Here is a 20415-nt window from a genome sequence, read left to right on the forward strand (position 1 = left end):
GGGGGACAAAATTGCCCAGGATTTAGAACCATTGATATAGGTAAAGAAATAAGAACTTTCCTTACACACCTTTATTTTATTTCAGTGATATTTTGGGAGGAGGGATGTTAACTCGTTTGCTCATTTTTCCATTTTGGATCAAAAGCCTCCAATTAAACTCATAATGGGACAGTGCTTTCAATTTCTGTTAGTTCTTTCTGTTCCTTGAACATTATAAGTTTGCTTCTGCTTTAGAGCCTTGTACTTGATCTTTCTTCTACCTGTGATGTTCTCCTCCTAGATCTTCACAGGAATCACTGTGTCACTTTGCTCAGGTCCTAGATAAAATGTCACTTCTTTAAGGAGGTGTTCCCTGACCACTTTATCTAAAATAGTATCTCCATCCCTCTTAAGCCCATTTACCTATCTTATTTTTCTTCATAGCACGTATCACTACCTGTCATATTTGTGTTAAAAAGAGTAGGCTTACCATTGCAACATATAAACTCTAAATTTCATTGACTTAAAATAGTAGAATTTATTTCTTACTCTGATCATAGTTTTGTGCTGCTTGGGGGTCATGCAGTCATTCAGGGACTTAAGCTCTTTCCTTCATATTACTCCTTCATCTGCTAGAGTCTTGTCCTTCTTTGCTTTTGGCTGGTGAATGGGGAGAGAGAGTGTGGAGGATTGTGTGGAAAGCAGGTCTGGAAGTGATATAACCTCATTTTTCTGCAGTTGATCCAATCCAGCAAGTTTTTCTGCAGTTACATTGGCTAAAATTCAGTCACATGGCGATACCTGACCGTAAAAGAGATTGAGAAATGTAGTGAGTTATGTACTCAAGAGAAAAAAGGAAATGGGTTCTGTGGAACTGTTATATCATCTCCACCATAATATTATATAGTTATTGGATATCTCCCTGACCAGGATATAAGTTCCATGGAAGCAGGGATGTCTGACTCTTTTGTTTCCCATGGTATCACAAGCGTCAAGAACAACATCTAGTATGTAACTGGTGCTCCTAAAATTTGCTGCAAGAATCACTGATGGATGTTGTCTATCTTGTCTGCCACTATCTCCACACTTAATGCTCTTCCTGGTATTCATTAGGCACTCAATTACTTGTTGAATAAATAAATGCATGAATGGACGGTGGTTTTGAAATTAGAGCTGGATTTGAATTATGGCTTTTCCACTATCTGTGTGATGTTGGGAAAATTACTTAACCATTTTGAGCCTCAGTTTTCTCATCTGAAAGATGAAAGGAATAAGAACTGCTCCATTTATAACACAAGTGTAATCCCATGGGATTATTGTTTTATGTGAAATAATGTATAAAATGCTTACCCAATGTCTCATACATCAGTTCTCAATAAATGGTAGCTGTTTTCACTGGTTTTAACCAGATTCTACTTTGAATTCTGTTTGATTCATTTTGTCTACAGTGGTTCAGTACACATAATTTTCATATCTTCTTAATTTATTGAAATGATATAATCATAATTTGAGACAGCTTCCACATATATATTCTGTCATTTAATCACATTCATCCATTAATTCAGTGGTTTATCACTCATCTATTCTATTTTAGATACTTTGTTAGGTATTATAAGGAGACAAGAAAACTTATTTTCTATTACACTGTTTAAGTTTAGAGTATTTTTATACAACCTGATTAGTTTTATATTTAGTTAACATATTCAAGGACAAATACAGGAGAGATTTTATTATTATTTTTATCCTAGAGAAATATGCTTAATCTCTGAGTAATGAGAGACTCTTAGGATCTTATTCATGGGAATTCCGTGTATGTCATGAAATACAACTACCCTTCCCATCATTATTTGGATCTTCTTTAGAGTATCACCCCACCTCAAGATCTAACGCATTGTTTTGTAAAACACACTGTTCTTTACCAGTATTAGTATAGAAATGGCCTGAGATAGTTAGCTATTGCATTATAAGTTATTTTCCCACACTTATATTGGGAAGTAAGAAAATACGTCATCACTTCAGTGAGTTGGAAAAAGAACAAAAGTATTATCTGATTAGTCAGCTGATGAAAATTTTAAAATCAAAAGTCATCTATCCTTCAAGGACTAACTTAAGTCCCACCAACTACCAGAGGCTTTTCCAATAGGTTCATCTCTCACCAACTCCTACGTTCTTTTATCTTGTGCAGTATACAGTTTATTGCTTAATTATTCTTTAGTTATTTCGCATATATTAATTGAATCCTCTCAACTTTTGGATAAGCTTGTTGAGAACTGAAACCGTATCTTACATTCTGTTTTGTTTGTTTTTTAATATTTCTTCCTAGCTGGGCATGTAGTAGATACTTAGTAAGTTCTTTGAATCATAGACTTTAAGGGATACTTAGAGGCCATCTTGTCCAACTTCCTGCTCAAGTAAGATCTCTTTTTATAGAAAACCCGAGGAATGATCATCTAGCCTCTGCTTTAAATGTCTCACATGAAAAGGAGAGCACTTTTCTAGGGCAGCTTATTGGATGATTTTGCGTAATAGATGTTATTTATTTTTTCATATTTTGAGCTGAAATCTACCCTTTGATGGTTCTAGTCCAGTCTAACACTGCAAGTCTGATATTCCAGTCATTTTTTTACTTGGTAGCTCTTCAGGTTTTCGAAGAGAGTTGTAATGTATCCCTTTGGTTTTTCGTCCTCATTATTTATTTATTAGGAGTATCTACTGTGTTGTGGATGTAAAGAGAGATTTGTTACTGTCACTAAGTTTTCTCAGCTTCCACTCGTTGAATATGGATCTTAGATGACTCAACAAGATCATGATTCTCTTCCTGTGTAGACACTCTAATTTGTACGTCCCTTAAAATGTGATGCTTGAAATGAAGTAAAGTGTTTCAACTGTGGTCTGATCAGTACATAATTCATTAAAAATTATAATTTTACATGATCAAGATAACTTATTGCTATCAATGATGTCATAAGTTGTGTTGTTTTGTTTATAATATTGATCAACCAAAACTTTGAGGGTTTTTTTCACATTTCCTTCTACTAGCCTGGATCTACATCTGTGAAATTTTTTTTTTTTTTTTTTTTTTTTTTTTACACAAGGTAAGTGCAGGGCTCCATGTTTGTCTTTGTTAATTTTGACCTAACATCTTTACTTGTGAAGATGTTTGAATCCTGAGTCTGACATCTGTGCTCATGGCTAGCCTTCCTATCATTGAAGCATTTGAACAAGATTGTATAATAAGCCTTTATTTTATCTAAATCTTGATTAAATCTTTGAACCTCTTTGAGTAATTAATTATTCCTGGGAAATGTGAGAATTTAATATGGCCATGTTTGAAAGTTGATATTTCTTGATTTTTATCATTTTTTCTCTTGTCCTCACTTACTATCGTTGATTCATTTATAAGAGAAATGTCCTCCCAAGAATGGGATACACGAATTAGGGGAATAACAACATCTAATTTTTCAGCAAGCCTTGTGGATATCTCTCATTCTCACCTCACTCTCTATCTTCACTGCTTTTACCTTAGTTCAGACTCTTATCATCTCTCATCTAGACTATTACTTCAGCCTCCTCACTGCAGTTTCTGTACAATTGCATCTCTTTCATTCCACTGTCCGTACTACTGCCAGAGGGGTCTTTATATTGTACAAAGTACATCTTGTAATTTCACTGCTTAAGATCTATGAATAATTTCAATTTTTTATAGGATAAAGTACACATTTCTTAATAAACATGTAACATTTTCCGTAGTCTGACTTCTATGTAACTCTCCAGGTTGTTCTCTTAAATCTCTGGACCTTTTATTTCAGAGCAACCGATCCTTTCCGCAATTATAGCTTCAGATCTTGGATGCCTGGTAGATGCCTACTTAAAACTCAGTTCAAGTATCAGTTGTTGCTTTTTCTCTAGAAAAATTTCTGAATTCTTCTCCCTCCTTTCCCCAATTCGAGGGATTTATTACTTCTTTTTTTAACTCTCCATTCTACAATGTGAATATGTCTATTAGAGAATGTAAAACACTTTATTACACTTGTTTACTTGTTCTCTTCCCCTGCCTACATTCCTTGAAGGATATCCTAAGTCTTATTCATCTCTGGATCTCTAGCACCTAGCATAGTACCTGGCACGGTGTGGATACCCAGTGAATGCTGAGGGGGATTAATGAGAACCACCAGAAACCTTTCATAGGCCACAGTTTGGAGAACACTGTGCTGGAACTCTTTGAATATTGAATCTGGCAGAAATAGATTAGGAAAACCAGCCAGATGTTGTTTTTAAGGGTTCTGTTTTTAGCATGTAAATTAAAATTTCATTTAGAAGTACAAGTCTAATTTGGGAACCAGAATGCAGTTGTAGAGCTTGACAAGATTACATATGTAAATTCCCCAAAGGCTGATCTATCATCATGTCTTCCTGAAACAGTGCAGAATGTGTGGAAGAAGAAAGGTCTTTGAATCTGTATCCCAGAATTGCTCCTCTAGCCCTCTTGCCTGCCTTGTTTAGTTACCAGCACTTGCCCTGCTGTGCTCAAGTTATCACCACAGAGGCAGCTTTCTCCTTGTCTCTCACAAAAATGCTCTGGACTCTGAGCCCCAGGCTAGATTGTACCCTGTCCCATTTCAAATCCTTCAGGGTCAGGTTTTTACTGTCTTCAGGATAAAATCTAGCTGTCTTAGCATGCCACACAAGGCCTTCCACGATCTAGTTCCCGTCTCCCTCTCCAGAATCCTACGTTCTTCCTCCACACGTAGTCTTCCTGGAACTTATTTTCACACTTGTTTACCTGGCTAATATTTAGACATATTTTAAAGGTGGTTTAGGAAGCCTTTAGTGAGGAGAGTCTAGATGTTGCCTCTCTGTGCTCTTGTGGAGTGCCTTGAGTTTACCTCACATTTCTAACATTTATCACATTATACTATAAAGTAATGGTTTACTGGTTTGCCTCTTCCACTAATACCTTTGACAAACAAGAAGTTTTAAGATTTATGATTGTATTACTAGAACCTAGCAAAATGGCTGCATGGTAGTCATATATAAATGTTTTGTTAAATGAATTGATAAATCCATATCCATAGCACAGGAGGAAATTAAAAAAATTGCTCCCATTTGCTATGGAATAGAAGAATATACTTTTAAGAAATTCTTTTTCAATTTAACAGCTATTTATTGAAATTTCTCTCTCTCTCTATATTTTTAGTTCTATAGTGAATGCAGATGTCTCTATTAATAGTAATCAAAGAATATACAGTTTTCTGCACTATGACTAGCACATAAGTGGAAAGTTAGTGTTTAAGTGACTGGCTGAGAAGTGGATATTAAGTCATATACAATTAGCTGTAATACAAAATCAAAGAGGTATAAGTAGAATCCTTGTAAGATCAAGGGAGGGAGATAATTTGCTGCAAAATGTTGGGAAATTGGATGCAAACTACTCTTTCAGGGCAAAATGGGCCAACCATTTCTTTTGAAAGGCTGTAGGATAAAAACAGAGAGGTCCAAGACCAAAGCTTGAAGAACTGGGGGCCATTCATGGTTATATACTTAAAAAGTAGGCAAGCAAGGATTCAGTCTTGGGTCTATATTTCTCCAAACCCCATGGCACCAAACTGTACTGTCTGTACTGAATTTTCCCTTCTTACAGAAATACAACTTTTTTTCCATTATATGTTTTATTATTTTCAGTGTAGTCCTTAACTAGATGGTCAGTTTTTTGAGAGTGTTAGTATTAATTATTAGTATATCCTTATTCTTTTATTGAGTGATGGATTGATTTACAGCTTATTTTTCTTGTATATTCTCCTTAGTTCTGGGTACAATATAGGGTGGGTTCAAAAATAGATCTTCAATACATATTTGGTAATTGAAGCATCCTGTGATTGAATGTAGCTTAACAAATCTAAACATGTAGAGGTACATGTGCCTAGAAAGAACTAAGATATGTATATTTAGGAAATAATTTTCTAAAAGTTTTTATTTTTTGAGTCCTTGCAATATATATTGTAAATATATTTGTAATGACAACAGCATGGTGAGATTTTATAATATGCTAGGAAGAAGCTGAGTAATGCGTACTAGTTCACTGAGATTAAAGTCCCCAAATGAATAGGTTGTCTTTCCTAAAACACCCTCAAGTAGGAATTTTACATTTACTTTCTTGGCTGAGAATTTGTGGGTTAAGTCTCATCTTCAATGTAATTTTCTCTCAAAATTATGAAGCCTTAGAAATATGACTTTATAATGGAACTTCTGACAGATCCCTTTAGCTGCATGTCACTTATACATAGAGGTAATTTGTTACGTCTTCGAAGGTGTTTTAGCCTGAGAGGTGGAATACATGTTCTATATAAAGGTCAGTTTTAATTAATAAGCTGTTTTCCTCATTTTTGACCAATATGAATTGCTTGTAACTTTTGTGTAAAGTAGTTTTCCATGTAAAAATAAAACAAATTGAGACTTTGTCACATCCATCATCAGCATAACCCACTTAAATGTCAAAAATTTTATGCAGCCCTGAAGTCTGTTTCTAGATGTCTCAGCAGGCCTATTTATCAGAGTAAAATAAGATATAATTATCATATTATTTCATCAGGTACATGCTACATCTATAGAGATACATCTTTGTTTTTCCCTACACAAAATATGCTCATAATTTTTTTGTTAAATATTTGTTATCCATGTAGTATTTTTCAAAGCATGTAAATAATAATAACATTAATAAGATTAGATCTTTATTTCCTGAAAGAGAAACCTCAATTGTTTTATTTTTTCTTTTGTCTCTAACTTCCTTAAATTAAAAAAATTCATGGTGTTACTCTGTCTCTATGTTTGAAGGCAAATATTTTATACACTATTACAAGAGTGTTTTACAGTGCGTAATTTAACTGGGTGCTGCAGTATTCAGTGTTTACTTCAAAGGAAAGACTTTTACTAAGATGTTCTTTATGGGTTTCAATTTAAATTATTCCCTTTCTTTTCTGAATCCTCCCTTATACTTTAGAATTGAATCTTTTATTCTTTTGTTAAATATACTTCTTTCAAGATACAGACGTCTTAATAATGATGATAATAATGATAATGATGATCATAATAATAATAACCAACTACTTATTGAGTAAATACTGTATTCTGGGTGATATACATATATTTTCTGTAACTTTCAGAACAAAATAAGCAAACTCTAAGCAAACAGACTCAGAGAGGTTAGGTTAAATTATTTAAAGTTGCTCTGCATACATATCTGAGTTAGGTGGATTCAATCTCAGATCTGTGTGACTTTGAAATCCAAATTCTTACTACTAATTCATGCTGCCTTAACTAAATGTAGGGGTATTAAGTAAGAGTAAAGAGTTTGGGTTCAAAAATATGCATGCTATATGGCTGAACATTAAAATGCACAGAAGTGAAGAAATTGAAAGTTATTATTCCATAACAACAATTATTCCATGCCACTTTGGATTATTTTGTACTGCTGTAAATGCCATTATTTTTCATGGTTTTAGATGCAGTCAAATGTAATTGAGATATGAGAATAACTTTGCATTTTCCGCCGTGTGTATTTAAATAATCAACCATTATATTGCATTAACATTACGGGCTATAGTTATCCCACCCTTCTTTCTGTCAGCATATGCATATTTTGTGGTATCTTGCTTCCTTTTACTATTTGGTCTCACTGTATCACAACTGTTTATCTTAGTAAACTGTAAATGTAAGTGTGCTGTTTGTTCTTTGGATAGATTTAAAATATATCGCATAATGCCTGTGCTCTCAACAGACAAACAAAAAACAATATTCAATATTGAAATAAGATTTAGCTCCTAAAAGTCCTTTTTTATTTTAGTAATTCAATGGATATTTATACATTACTGATATTGTGCCAAGCATTGTGTCATACCTGGGGTGGAAAGAGAGAAAGTAGTGATAAAAAGATAAGACATTAGATTCTTCTGATGAGAAATCACAATTACTAAGGGTAAAAGGCACACGTAATTAGTAATAAAAAGGTAATAACGTTGTGATAAAGATATAAACAAAATCTCTGGGGATGTAGAGGAGCAATGACTAGCATTGCTTAGGGGAGTCAGTAAGACTTCCCAGAGGAGATAAGGTTTTATGTAGATCTATAGGGTAAGTAGGATTTCTCCATAAGGAAAAACAGGGGTATGCATATATCTAGGCATATGGAAAACATAATAAAGAGTTCCAGTGTTTGCATTTGTGTGTAGAATCACTATAAACACAATTGCTACAAATACTAACTGATATAAGGATATGGTATTAGTGATTCAAACACAGTGCGTGACAATGCTGTTGGTAACGTGATTTTCTAAAATAGTGATACTTCTGGATCAATTTATAAACAAATCAATTATAATCTTTTCTTGATTTACATGTCAGGTGCCTTCTTGGAAAAATCAGTATACATTAAAGGCATACAACATGTGTAAAACAGAGTTGGGTTCTAAGCTCACGTAATTCTAAGTAGAATTTTTACCTACATGAACATCTATATAGGACATTTGGAAATGGTACTGGGCTCTCCTCTAGTCTGCAGTATATCTGGCATCCCTGGTCTTCACCAACCAAATGCTATCAGTGCTCCTTCATCATTATGGAAACAAAAAAGTGCCTAATGAATTTCCAAATGTTCTCTAGGAATACTGCTCACATTGATAACTATCTCAGCGGAGTAGTTAAAATAATAGTAGAACTAACAAAAATTGTTAGAAACAGAAGTGGAGAGTAATGTCCATGAACTATTTCCTTATTTTTCCTAGCAGAGTATCAATTGTGGCAAATATATAACATATACCCAATACTCTGACCTTCAAATTTAAGTTTCTTCAGCCTCTCCAAACTCTTATTTCTGTCTTTTCAAATCAGAAAATCACCCTGTTGTAATTGAGAACCCTCTACATGCACCAAGTTCTGGGAGGTGTCACTAATCTGAAAGCTAGGACTATCATTAGGCTCACCTCATTTATTTCCCTTTTCTGAGGATCACAGTTTGGCACTGCTTGTCATCCCAGTGTGGAAAGAGTTGTTGCATATATATTTATCCAGTTTTCTAGTTGCTTTTGGTGAGGATATGGATCTAGTCCTAGTTACTCTCTCATGGCTAGTAGTTGTCATATTAGCAATTGCTTTCCCCTCCACTCTCCCTGTGAAGACTTTGAGGAGTTTGCTGGAAGAGTTTGCAAGTCACCGTTGCAGACATGCACCCCTAAACACACACGCGTGCATATACCTCACTCTGAAAGAGGAGAGGAAGGTATGTATAACTTTGAAAAGAAGATTTCAATTTTTTTTTCTTCTTCTCCCCAAAGCCCCCCCAGTACATAATTGTATATTCTAGTTGTAGATCCTTCTAGTTCTACTATGTGGGATGCTGCCTCAGCATGGGGATGAGCAGTGCTAGGATCCAAACTGGCAAAACCCTGGGCCACTGAAGTGAAGCGCATGAACTTAACCACTTGGCCACGGGGCCAGCCCCAATTTCAAAATTTTGATGACATTGTAGTTTGCCCCTCCCCCTTACCTGCAGCCCCTGGCAACCATTAATTTTTGTTTTTTTAATCCCTATAATTTTGCCTTTTAGAAAAATGTCATGTAAATAGATTAAAAACAATATAGTCTTCTGAGTTTGGCTTCTTTCATTTAGTATAACGCATTTGAGATTCATGCGTGTTGTGTAAATCAGTAATGTGTTCCCTTTTGTGTCTAATTAGTATTCCATTGTATGGATGTACCACAGATTTTTTTATACATTCACCAGTTGAAACCATTGGATTGCTTCCAGCTTTGAAAGCTGCTATAAACATTCATGTGCAGGTTTTTGTGTGAACATGTTTTCATATCTCTTAGGTAAATACCTAAGAGTTGAATTTCTGGGTTGCACGTTAAGTATATATTTAAATTTATAGCAAAGTGCCAAACTATTTTTTAAAGTGGCTGTACCATTTTACATTTCTATCAGAAATGCATGAAAGTTTCAATTGCTTTGCATCATCATCAACCCTGGGTTTGGTCAATTTTTTTTATTTTAGCCTTTTAACGTGTGTAGTAATATCTCATTGTGGTTTCAATTTGCATTTCCCTGTTGACTAATGATGTTGAGCATCTTTTCATGAACTTATTTGACACCCATATATCTTCTTTGGTGAAGTGTCCCAGAAAATCTTTTTCTTTTTTTTCTGTGAGGAAGATTGGCGGTGAGCTAACATCTGATGCCAATCTTCCTCTTTCTGCTTGAGGAAAACACATCTGTGCCAGTCTTCGTCTATTTCGTATGTGGGATGCTGCCACAACATGGCTTGATGATCAGTGTGTGGGTCTGCGCCCAGGATCTGAACCCATGAACCCCGGGCTGCTGATGCAGAACACGCAAACCCAATCATTATGCCACTGAGCTGGCCCCTGCTAAAATCTTTTGTGTTTTAGATTCAGTCTTTATCAGATATGTATTTTGAAAGTATTTTCTCTTAGTCTGTGGCTTGACTTTTTTTTTTTTAATTAAAAGTCCCTTTCAAAAAGCAGCAATTTTTAATTTGATAAAATCCAGTTTATACCTATTTTCTTTTATGGTTTGTGATTTTTTTTGTCTAATGTGAGAAAACCTTGCTTAACACAAGGATACACAGATAGTCTCCTAGGTACATTCTTTTGATTTGTCCACTTAAAAAAACTTTCCATTTATTTCGTGTTTTAGGGTGATTTTTTTATTGTGGTAAAGATACATAACATTCATCATTTTAACCATTTTTAAGTGTGCTGTTCAGTGGCCTTATGTACATTTCTTGGAGGAAGTTATCAGGAAGAAGCAACTGCTGGCTTGACCTATGACCTGGCTAATTTGAAGCAGCTCTCTCTCTCCCCTCTCCTTGGAATATGCAGTCCACTTGCCTTCCCCATGCTAGCAGCTGCCCAAGGACACAGCCTTGAGATAGTAATGTGGTGTAGAGACCATCTGGACTGGGTACATGATTGAACCCTGTCAAGGTGCCCTGTGTATGTGACTGAATCCAGTTAAGGCCTCTATATAAACTTTAAGATTTGGTGGGTAGGTGTGGAAAACTACAGGCAGCTGAGTACAAGCCTCATAAGTAAATTCCTTTGATTTAACCTGCCACCTAACAATCTGGAGTGGTCTACCTTTTTCTCTCCCTGCCCTCTGAGTACAGGGGCTAGTTACAGATTACCCCCAGGAAGCTCCTGAGGAGCCTATGATCCAACAGCATTCACAGTGTTGTACACCACCACCACTATCCATTTCCAGAAACTTTTTGTCATCCCCCAAAAAAACTCTGTACCCATTAGACAATAACTCCCCATTTTCTTTTCCTTCCAGTGCCTAGTTACCTCTATTTCATTTTCTTTTGCAATAAGAAAGAAATTATAAGTGGAATTATACAATATTTGTCCTCTGGTGTCTGGCTTATTTCACTTAGCATAATGTTTTCAAGGTTTATCCATGTTGTAGCATGTATCAAAATTTCATTCCTTTTTAAGGCTGAATAATATTCCATTGTATGTATATACCATGTTTTAAAAAATCCATTCATCTGTTGGTGGAAATTTGGCTTTCCACCTTTTGGCTATTGAGAATAAGGCAGCCATGAACATTGGTGTACAAGTATCTGAGTCCCTAATTTCAGTTGTTTTGGCTATATACCTAGGAGTGGAATTTCTGGATCATATGATAATTTTATGTGTAAAACTACTTTTATGCCACCAAGCTGTTTTCCACACCACCAAACTGTTTTCCACAGTGACTGTATCATTTTACATTCCCACCAGCAATATGCAATGGTTCTGGTTTCTCTATGTCTTAACCAACAATTGTTATTTCCCTTTTTTTTTTTTATAATGGCTATCCTAATGGATGTGAAGAGGTATCTCATGGTGATTTTGATTTGCATTTCCCTAATGACTAGTGATTTTGAGTATCTTTTTATGTGCTTATTGACTGTTTGTGTATCTTCTTTGGAGAAATTTCTATTCAAGGTCTTTGCCTATTTTTGAATTGGTTTTTTGGTGGTGGTTGTTGAGTTGTAGGAGTTCTTTGTGTATTCTGGTTATTACTCCCATATCAGATACGTAATTTGCTAATACTTTGCTCTGTGGGTTGCCATTTTATTCTGTTGGTGGTGTTTGATGCACAAAAGTTTTTAATTTTGATGAAATTCAGTTTGTTTTTTTCTTCTATTGCCAGTGCTTTTGGTGTCATATCCAAGAAATCATTACCGTATCATCAATCAATGTCATGAAGATTTCCCTCTGTTTCTTCTAAGAGTTTTATAATTTTAGTTCCTATGTGCAGGTCTTTGACCCCTTTTAAGGTAGTTTTTGTATATTGTGTACGTGTCCAATCTCATTCTTTTGTGTGTGGAAAACTCTATTTTCTTCTATAAGTTTTATAGTTTTATGTCATATTTGGGTCTTTGTTCCATTTTGCATTAATTTTTAGTTTTTTTTCAGTATATAGAAAATTAATTGGTCCAACATCATTATTATTCTCTCTACACTGAATTGCCTTTGCACCTTCTTTGAAAATCAACTGGCCATATATGTGTGGGTATATTTCTGAACAGTCTCTTCTGTTACAATGAACTGTGTATCTGTCTCTTCTCTAATTACACACTGTTGTTCTTTTCAAAATTGTTTTGTTTATTAGTTTGTTTGCTTTTCCATATGAATTTAGAATCAGCTTGCTGACTATTTGGTTAGGATTATGTTGAATCTATAGATCAATTTGTGCAGAATTGATATCTTGACAATATCGTGTCTTCTAATCCATTAACTTGATTTATTTCTCTGTTTATTTAGGCCTTTTTTGACTTCTCCTGTCAGTGTTTTTAGTTTTAAGCATACAGATCTTGCATATGTTTGTTAGATTTATACTTAAGTATTTTATGTTTTTTGGTGTTATTGTAAACATTACTGCTTTATATTTTTAATTTCCAATTGTTTTTTGCTAGTATATAGAAATACAGTTGACTTTTGCTCATTGACTTTTGTCCTGTAACTTTGCTGAACTCATTTTTAGTTCTAGGAGCTTTTTGGTAGATTCTTTGAGATTTCCTATCTAGACAGTTATGTTGTCTATGAATAGGGATAGTGTATATATTTTTGTTTTTCCTTTTTGTCTTGTTTTGTCCTTATTGTTGTCTCGTTTAGGACTTTTAGAATGATGTTGAATAGGAGAGGTAAGAGTGGACATCCTTGCCTTGTGTCTGGTATTAGGCAGAAAAATTTTAGTCTTTTACCATTAAATATAATTTAGCTGTATTCTTTCTAAATATATATAATATTATATAAAATAAATATATAAAGTTGTCTTTATCAGGTTGAGGAATTTCCTTTACTTCAGTGTATGCTGAGAAAAGTAGATACTTAATTTTGTCAAACAAATTTTTTTTTCTGTCTACTGGGATGATCATATAGATTTGAGTTTTAATCTGTTGATATGGTGAATTACAGTGACTGACTTTTGAATGTTGAACCAATCTTGCATTCCCAAGACAAATTGTACTTGGTCATGATGTATTATAGTTTTTACGTGATTTGCTAATAATTTGCTGAGGATTTTGAGTCTATGTTCGTAAGGAATGCTGGTCTTTAGTTTTCTTTTTTTGGTAATATCTTTGCTTTGTCATTTCATCTAAATTCACAAAAATTATGGGCTTAAGATTATTGAACTGTTCTCTTATTATCCTGTTAATGCCTGTAGGATTTTAGTGGTTTGCTTTTCATTCCTGATATTGCTAGGTTTTCAGCTAGTTCTATTGATTACAGAGATTGTAGTGTCGAAGGGACTCCAATATAATTATTTCTATCAGTTATCCTTCATGTATTTTGAGACTCTGTTGTTTGGTGCATACACATTTAGGATTGTTATGTGTTCTTGGTGAATTGACTCCTTTGTCATTATATAAAGTCTCTCCTTATCCCTGGTTTTATTCTTGTTCTTCAGTCTATATTGACCTCAATATAGCCTCTCTGACTCTCTTTTGATTATTGTTTGCATGGTATGTCTTTTGCTTGTAACTTACACCCATGGCTTTTTATTTAAATTTGACTTTCTTTTTTTTAAAGATTTTATTTTTCCCCTTTTTCTCCCCAAAGCCCCCCAGTACATAGTTGTATATTTCATCGTGGGTCCTTCTAGTTGTGGCACGTGGGACGCTGCCTCAGCGTGGTCTGATGAGCAGTGCCATGTCCGCGCCCAGGATTCGAACCAAGGAAACACTGGGCCGCCTGCAGCGGAGCACGCGAACTTAACCGCTCGGCCACGGGGCCGGCCCCTAAATTTGACTTTGTATACATAGCATATCATTGGATTTTTCTACTTGTTTAATTTGGCAAGTCTCTATCTGTGAAACATATCATTAAATGGTCTAAATTAAATGTAAGATCATTTAATGATATATTGGAATTTAATTATAATATTTGCTAGTTTTTGTCTATTTCTCCATCTGTTCTTTGTTCCCTTTCACCATTCTTGTTTTCTGCCTTCTTTTGGATTGATCAACTATTCCTTTTAGTTTTATTTTATCTTCACTATTGGCTTATTTATAGCTTTAAAAGTGTTTACCCTAGGCTTTTTAATATCCATTTTTAATTTATTATAGTCCATCTACTTAAACAATATTATACAGCTTTATATTTAGTTTAAGAAACTTGGAACAATATACTTCCAGTTGTTCCCTCCCATCTTTTGTATTATTGCTGCCATATATTTTACTCTTAATATATGACATAAACCCACAATTAATCGCTACTGTTTTTTCTTTAGATAGTCATCTTTTGGAGTGATTAAACGTAAGACCATTTATATTTACCTTGACTTGTATCGTTTCTGGGGTCCTTAATTTCTTTATGTGGATCTTAGTTTATGTCTGTTATCGTTTTTTCTCCTGCCTGAAGAACTTTTTTTAACATTTCTTGTAATATCAGACTGCTAATAATGAATTCTCTCAGGTTTTGTCTTTCTCACATGTCTTTATTGTTGCCTTAATTTTTGAAAGCTATTTTCAAAGGGTCTAAAATTTCAGGTTGACATTTTTTCTTTTAATAATTTAGCGATCATCCGTTGACTTCTGGTTTACATAGTTTTTTATGCATAATCTACTGTAATTTTTATCTTAGCTGTGTGATTTGTATTTTTAAATACGTGTCTGGTTTTAAAAAATATATTGTACTTTGTGCTTCTTGGGTCTGTGGCTGAATATCTTTCATTAATTGTGGAAAATAGGTATTATCTCTTCAAATATTTCTTATGCCCCATTCTCTCTCATCTCCTTCTGGAATTCCAGATATATATATGTTAGGTCATTTGATATCATTCCAAAGCTGTTGGATGCTGTGTTCATTCTCTTTTAATTTCTTTTTCCTTTTTTTCTTTGTTTTTCTCTTTAGCTTATTTCTATGGGAATAGAGTTTACTAATTCCTTCCTCATCTGTGTCAAGTCCACGATGAGCACATTGAAGACATTTTTTCATCTCAGTTACTGTGTTTTTTAGTTTTAGCATTTCTTTTTGTCTCATTATCGTAGTTTTTATCTCTCTACTGAAATTCTCCATTTGTTTATGCATTTTGAACTCCTTTTCCACTAGAGGTTTTAACATATTAATCTTTGTTATTTTAATTCATTGTCTTATAGTTCCAATATCTAGTTATTTCTGAATCTAGTTCCATTTATTGTGCTTCCCCTAGATAGTAGGTTGTCTTGTCTTGAGTTTTTGTGTGCCCCACATTTTCTTTTGAGGAAGATTAGCCCTCAGCTAACATCTGCTGCCAATGTTCCTCTTTTTGCTGAGGAAGACTGGCCCTGAGCTAACATCCGTGCCCATCTTCCTCTACTTCATATGTGGGACGCCTGCCACAGCATGGCTTGACGAGCAGTGCATTGGTCTGCATCCGGGATCCGAACCAGCTAACCCCGGGCCGCTGAAGTGGAGCATGCGAACTTAACTGCTGTGCCACTGGGCTGCCCGCCCCCCCCCCCATGTTTTTTTTATTGAATGCTGAATACTTGGTGTAGAACAGTAGAAAATGATAGAAATACTGTTTGTCACTGGAAATGGATGCACCTCTTCTCTTAGGTCATTTGTGTGAGGACTTATGGCAACCTAGTCAGGAGTTAAGCTGGGTTGAGTTTCATTGTTGCTATGGTATCTTTAATGTGCTGCTGGCTTCAGATTCTTCTAGGATTACTTATTCCTGTGGGAAAGGGCTAGGGTGATTGAGGGTTTTTCCTCAATGTTCTGCTATACCCTAAACTTCTGTTCTTCCCTGGGTACTCCTACTGCAAATGGGGATTCTCTCCATGCTTTTGTCTTCTCCAGAAGCAGATTGGTGTTGTTTGTTATTCATTGCTTGTATCTTGGTGTTGAGGAAGCAGGAGTATTTCTTTTGTCCTGGTCTAGCCTCAGTCTTAGGTAGGCCCTGTATGCTCTGGTCTTGGGGTGGAGTATTTTTTCAATGATCCCACCTCTCCTTCCTTTTTCAACTCTGCCTTGAATCTTTGATGGGTCTTGTGTGAGACAGAGTTTTCTGCCCCAATTATATATTGATATATAATCTTGGGCCCAGGACTGTTTCCTGCCCCTCCCCCAGGTATAGTGGACTTTTCTTTTTTGGTGCTCCTCGTCCTTTAATGGGTCCCACTTATGCACTGGGGATACAAAGTTTGCTTTTCCTCCCTTAGTGGCTTAAGTTCTTTTTTTTCATAGGGGAAAAGGAAATTGGGTGGGCTCCATGCCTTTTCTATAACAGAAGCCACTCCCTTTCTCTAGCCTGCATCACAAAGAAAGGCCGTTTTTGTTTTTCTACCCTGCCCCTAATCTTTCTCCTAAAAACTTGATGGAGCCCTGTACAGAATAGTGTGCAAGTGAGTGTGAATTCCTTTGTGCCGATAGCTCCCAGGAATTCTACACTCTTGTGCTTCCTATACTTGACCTTTAATAATTTTAAATAATTTAGCTTAATTCTTTTTACTCACTTCTGTGGCATTGGCATTTCTTCCTCCTGTGCTCTTCCGTAGACCTTGCTTCCCATATTTTTTTGGTGGGGCCGGACTTTCCTTGGTTATCAGATTATTGGTTGCCCTGCAATCTCAGTTCTCTAATACATTTCTAAAAGTTATGATTTTGTTCTTTATTGAGATAATTTTTATTAAGGTGGAAGCGATGATCTTTCTAGCTTTCTGCATCCTAGGTGCAAGTGAAACTTCCAAAACTTTAAAAAATATAACTTCTGTTACCTCTCTCTCTCTCTCTCTATATAAATTCTCTGCTTATTCAGTGGTTCTCAAATTATTTCTGGTTGTGGAACATCAGGAAGTTATAGAACTATTATTTTATTCAAATTAAAATAACTAAATATTTGTAGCAAATTAAATATATTACCATTTATTACATATTCGATGCAAGTTACTGAACATCTTTTGGATTTCAGTAGTCATACTGGATATTTTTCATATCTGATTCTCATAACACAATTTTGGAAGATGAGTTTTATCATTCCTTTTTTGTGGGTGAGAAAAACTGAGGCTTAAAGGGATTAAGTTGATTGTTTTGTCACAGAGAATTAGTATGTAGTACAGGTGAGATTTGAGCCCGTATCTTTCTAAGTTGAAAATGTATCCGCTTTCTACTCTACCACAATATGTAGTTAATTTCTTACTGCCTTAATAAGCACTAAATGACAGGGGAGAGGGTAAAATTTATAAAAGTCTTATTGAACTTCTATTACTAAATACATTTTGATTTCTGTTTAACATGAGCCAATTTTTTAAAAAATAGGCAATGATATGGGAAATGACGAAGCCATCGGAGGGAATGTGAGCAAATATATTGTGCTTCCAACTGGATACTGTGGACAGCCCAAGAAAGGACATCTTATCTTTGATGCTTGCTTTGAAAGTGGTGAGTGTATTAAAAGATTTTGCTTTTGAGCTTGTTTGGTGAAGCTTTTTCAGAATCTAGTTCCATCTGACCATTCAATATGATTCAACTCAGTTAATATTTCACAATAATGGAACAAGTTGTCATGGAAAAATCAATTTTGAAGGGATAAACTTGGAAATACTTAAAAATGAATTGCTATGTTTTTGTTGCTATAAATGATTAGAAGTATAATGCTAACACACATGAACATTTACATGGTACCTTTTATTTTATAAAATACTTTCCCAGATATTATTTCTTTTGGAATAAAATTGACATAATTTGACTATATGATAAATCACTAATTATTGAATGTCTGCTATGTACCTGGTTCTATATGACACGCTGACAGAACTTAGTCTGTGAGGGAGGAGGCTTCCCTATAAAGAAACAATTAGAGAACAGATTTAATTGAACACAAACAAAACAGCAAAAGTAATATTGCCTCACAGTCACCCACTGCTATGGGTATTCTAAAAGGAGAGATCAGAATTTGGTTGTAAATTCCCATCCAGTAGTGATTGGATCTTGTTAACTTCTTTATGCCCTGAGCCTCATACTCTGAATGTCACATAGTTGATACTCAGAGTATGTTGAAAATATTAATGAGAAAGGTAAACATAATTTTATTTTACAAATAATTGTTTATTATTTTTGGTTCTGAATAATATGCATGCATAGGTGTTTGTGTGTGTGTGTGTATGTGTGGTTGAAGAGACATGCCAGTGTCAGTTATATGAGAGTTCTCTGAACCCTAAGAACATTGGTTGTTTATACCAACAATTGAAAACTTGTTTATACAGAGTTTTGCTCTTTGTTTATTCCATGTTGTTTTAGGTTGCTAGGGCTGTCATAATAAGGAACCACAAACTGAATGGCATAAACAATAGAAACTTATTGTTTCACAGTTCTGGAGCTGGAAGTCTGAGATTAAGCTGTTGGCAGGATTGGTTCCATCTAAGCGTTGTGGGGAAGAATCTGTTCCATGCCTCCCCTCTAGCTTCTGGTGGTTTGCTGCAATCTTTGTTGTTCCTTGGTTTGTAGAAGCATCACCCTGACCTCAGCCTTCATCTTCATATGGTGATTCCTTGTGTGGATGTCTATCTCTAAATATTTCCTTTTTATAAGGGCGCCTGTCATATTGGATCTAGGCCCACTCCAATGACTTCATTTTAACTTGATTAAATTCTGAAGTACTGGGGGTTAGGACTTCAACATATGAACTTTGGGGGGATGTGATTCAACCTATAACACAGTATTGTGATGCTGTCCTTCCAGTCAGACCTGAACATTGTCCACATAATTAGGAACAATGTCTTCTACCGTCTTTGAGTCTTGTACTGTTGCATTGTCTGGGATATACTTGGTGCCTGGAAAATCCTTTTGGATTCTTTTTACCTCAGTTAAAGAAATGAAGGTTCTTTACAATAATAACAACTTTGTGAGAGTACGACTTATCCTCATTTTAAAGATTAGGTGTTTTAGTTTACCTACAGTTTGAAATAATTCAGGTTCTTTTTCCAGAACATTTTTTTTTTATTGAGTTATTGATAGGTTACAATCTTTTGAAATTTCAGTTGTACATTAATGTTTGTCAGTCATGTTGTAGGTGCACCACTTCACCCTTTGTGCCCACCCCCCACCCCACCTTTCCCCTGGTATCCACTAAACTGTTCTTAGTCCATAATTTTAAATTCCTCATATGAGTGGAGTCATACACAGGTTGTCCTTCTCTCGCTGGCTTATTTCACTTAACATAATTCTCTCAAGGTCCATCCATGTTATTGCAAATGGAATGATTTGGTTCTGTTTTGCAGCTGAGTAGTATTCCATTGTATATATGTACCACATCTTCTTTATCCATTCGTCTGTTGCTGGACGCTTAGGTTGCTTCCACATCTTGGCTATTGTAAACAGTGCTGCAATAAACATTGGGGTGCATAGGACTTTTGGGATTGCTGACTTCAAGCTCTTTGGATAAATACCCAGTAGTGGGATGGCTGGATCGTATGGTATTTCTATTTTTAATTTTTTGAGGAATCTCCATACTGTTTTCCAAAGTGGCTGCACCAGTTTGCATTCCCACCAGCAGTGTATGAGGGTTCCTTTTTCTCTGCAACCTCTCCAACATTTGTTGCTATTAGTTTTAGATATTTTTGTTATTCTAACGAGTGTAAGGTGATATCTTAGTGTAGTTTTGATTTGCATTTCCCTGATGATCAGCGATGATGAGCATCTTTTCATGTACCTATTGGCCATCACAATATCTTCTTTGGAGAAATGTCTGTTCATGTCTCCAGCCCGTTTTTTGATTGGGTTGTTTGATGTTTTGTTGTTGAGTTGCGAGAGTTCTTTATATATTATGGATATTAAGCCTTTGTCAGATATATGACTTGCAAATATTTTTTCCCAGTTATTGGGTTATTTTTTTGTTTCAATCCTGTTTTCATTTGCCTTGAAGAAGCTCTTTAATCTGATGAAGTCCCA

The 20415-nt window shown here is 35.2% G+C and overlaps 1 protein-coding gene across 4 annotated transcripts in view; it reads left to right on the top strand.

The window, feature by feature from the left end:
- Positions 1 to 20415, top strand: part of AGBL4 (AGBL carboxypeptidase 4) — a 1218758-nt gene that overhangs the window by 76622 nt on the left and 1121721 nt on the right. For 3 of the 4 annotated variants that reach the window (XM_023636827.2, XM_023636828.2, XM_014737468.3), the window contains exon 2: positions 17785 to 17907. The exons of the other annotated variant lie outside the window; for it this stretch is intronic. In XM_023636827.2, the coding sequence (XP_023492595.1) occupies positions 17785 to 17907 (123 nt within the window). The remainder of the gene's footprint in view (positions 1 to 17784; positions 17908 to 20415) is intronic. 4 annotated transcript variants of the gene reach the window in all.

The sequence above is a fragment of the Equus caballus genome, chromosome 2, assembly GCF_041296265.1.
Source record: "Equus caballus isolate H_3958 breed thoroughbred chromosome 2, TB-T2T, whole genome shotgun sequence".
In the NCBI taxonomy this organism is placed as follows: Eukaryota; Metazoa; Chordata; class Mammalia; order Perissodactyla; family Equidae; genus Equus; species Equus caballus.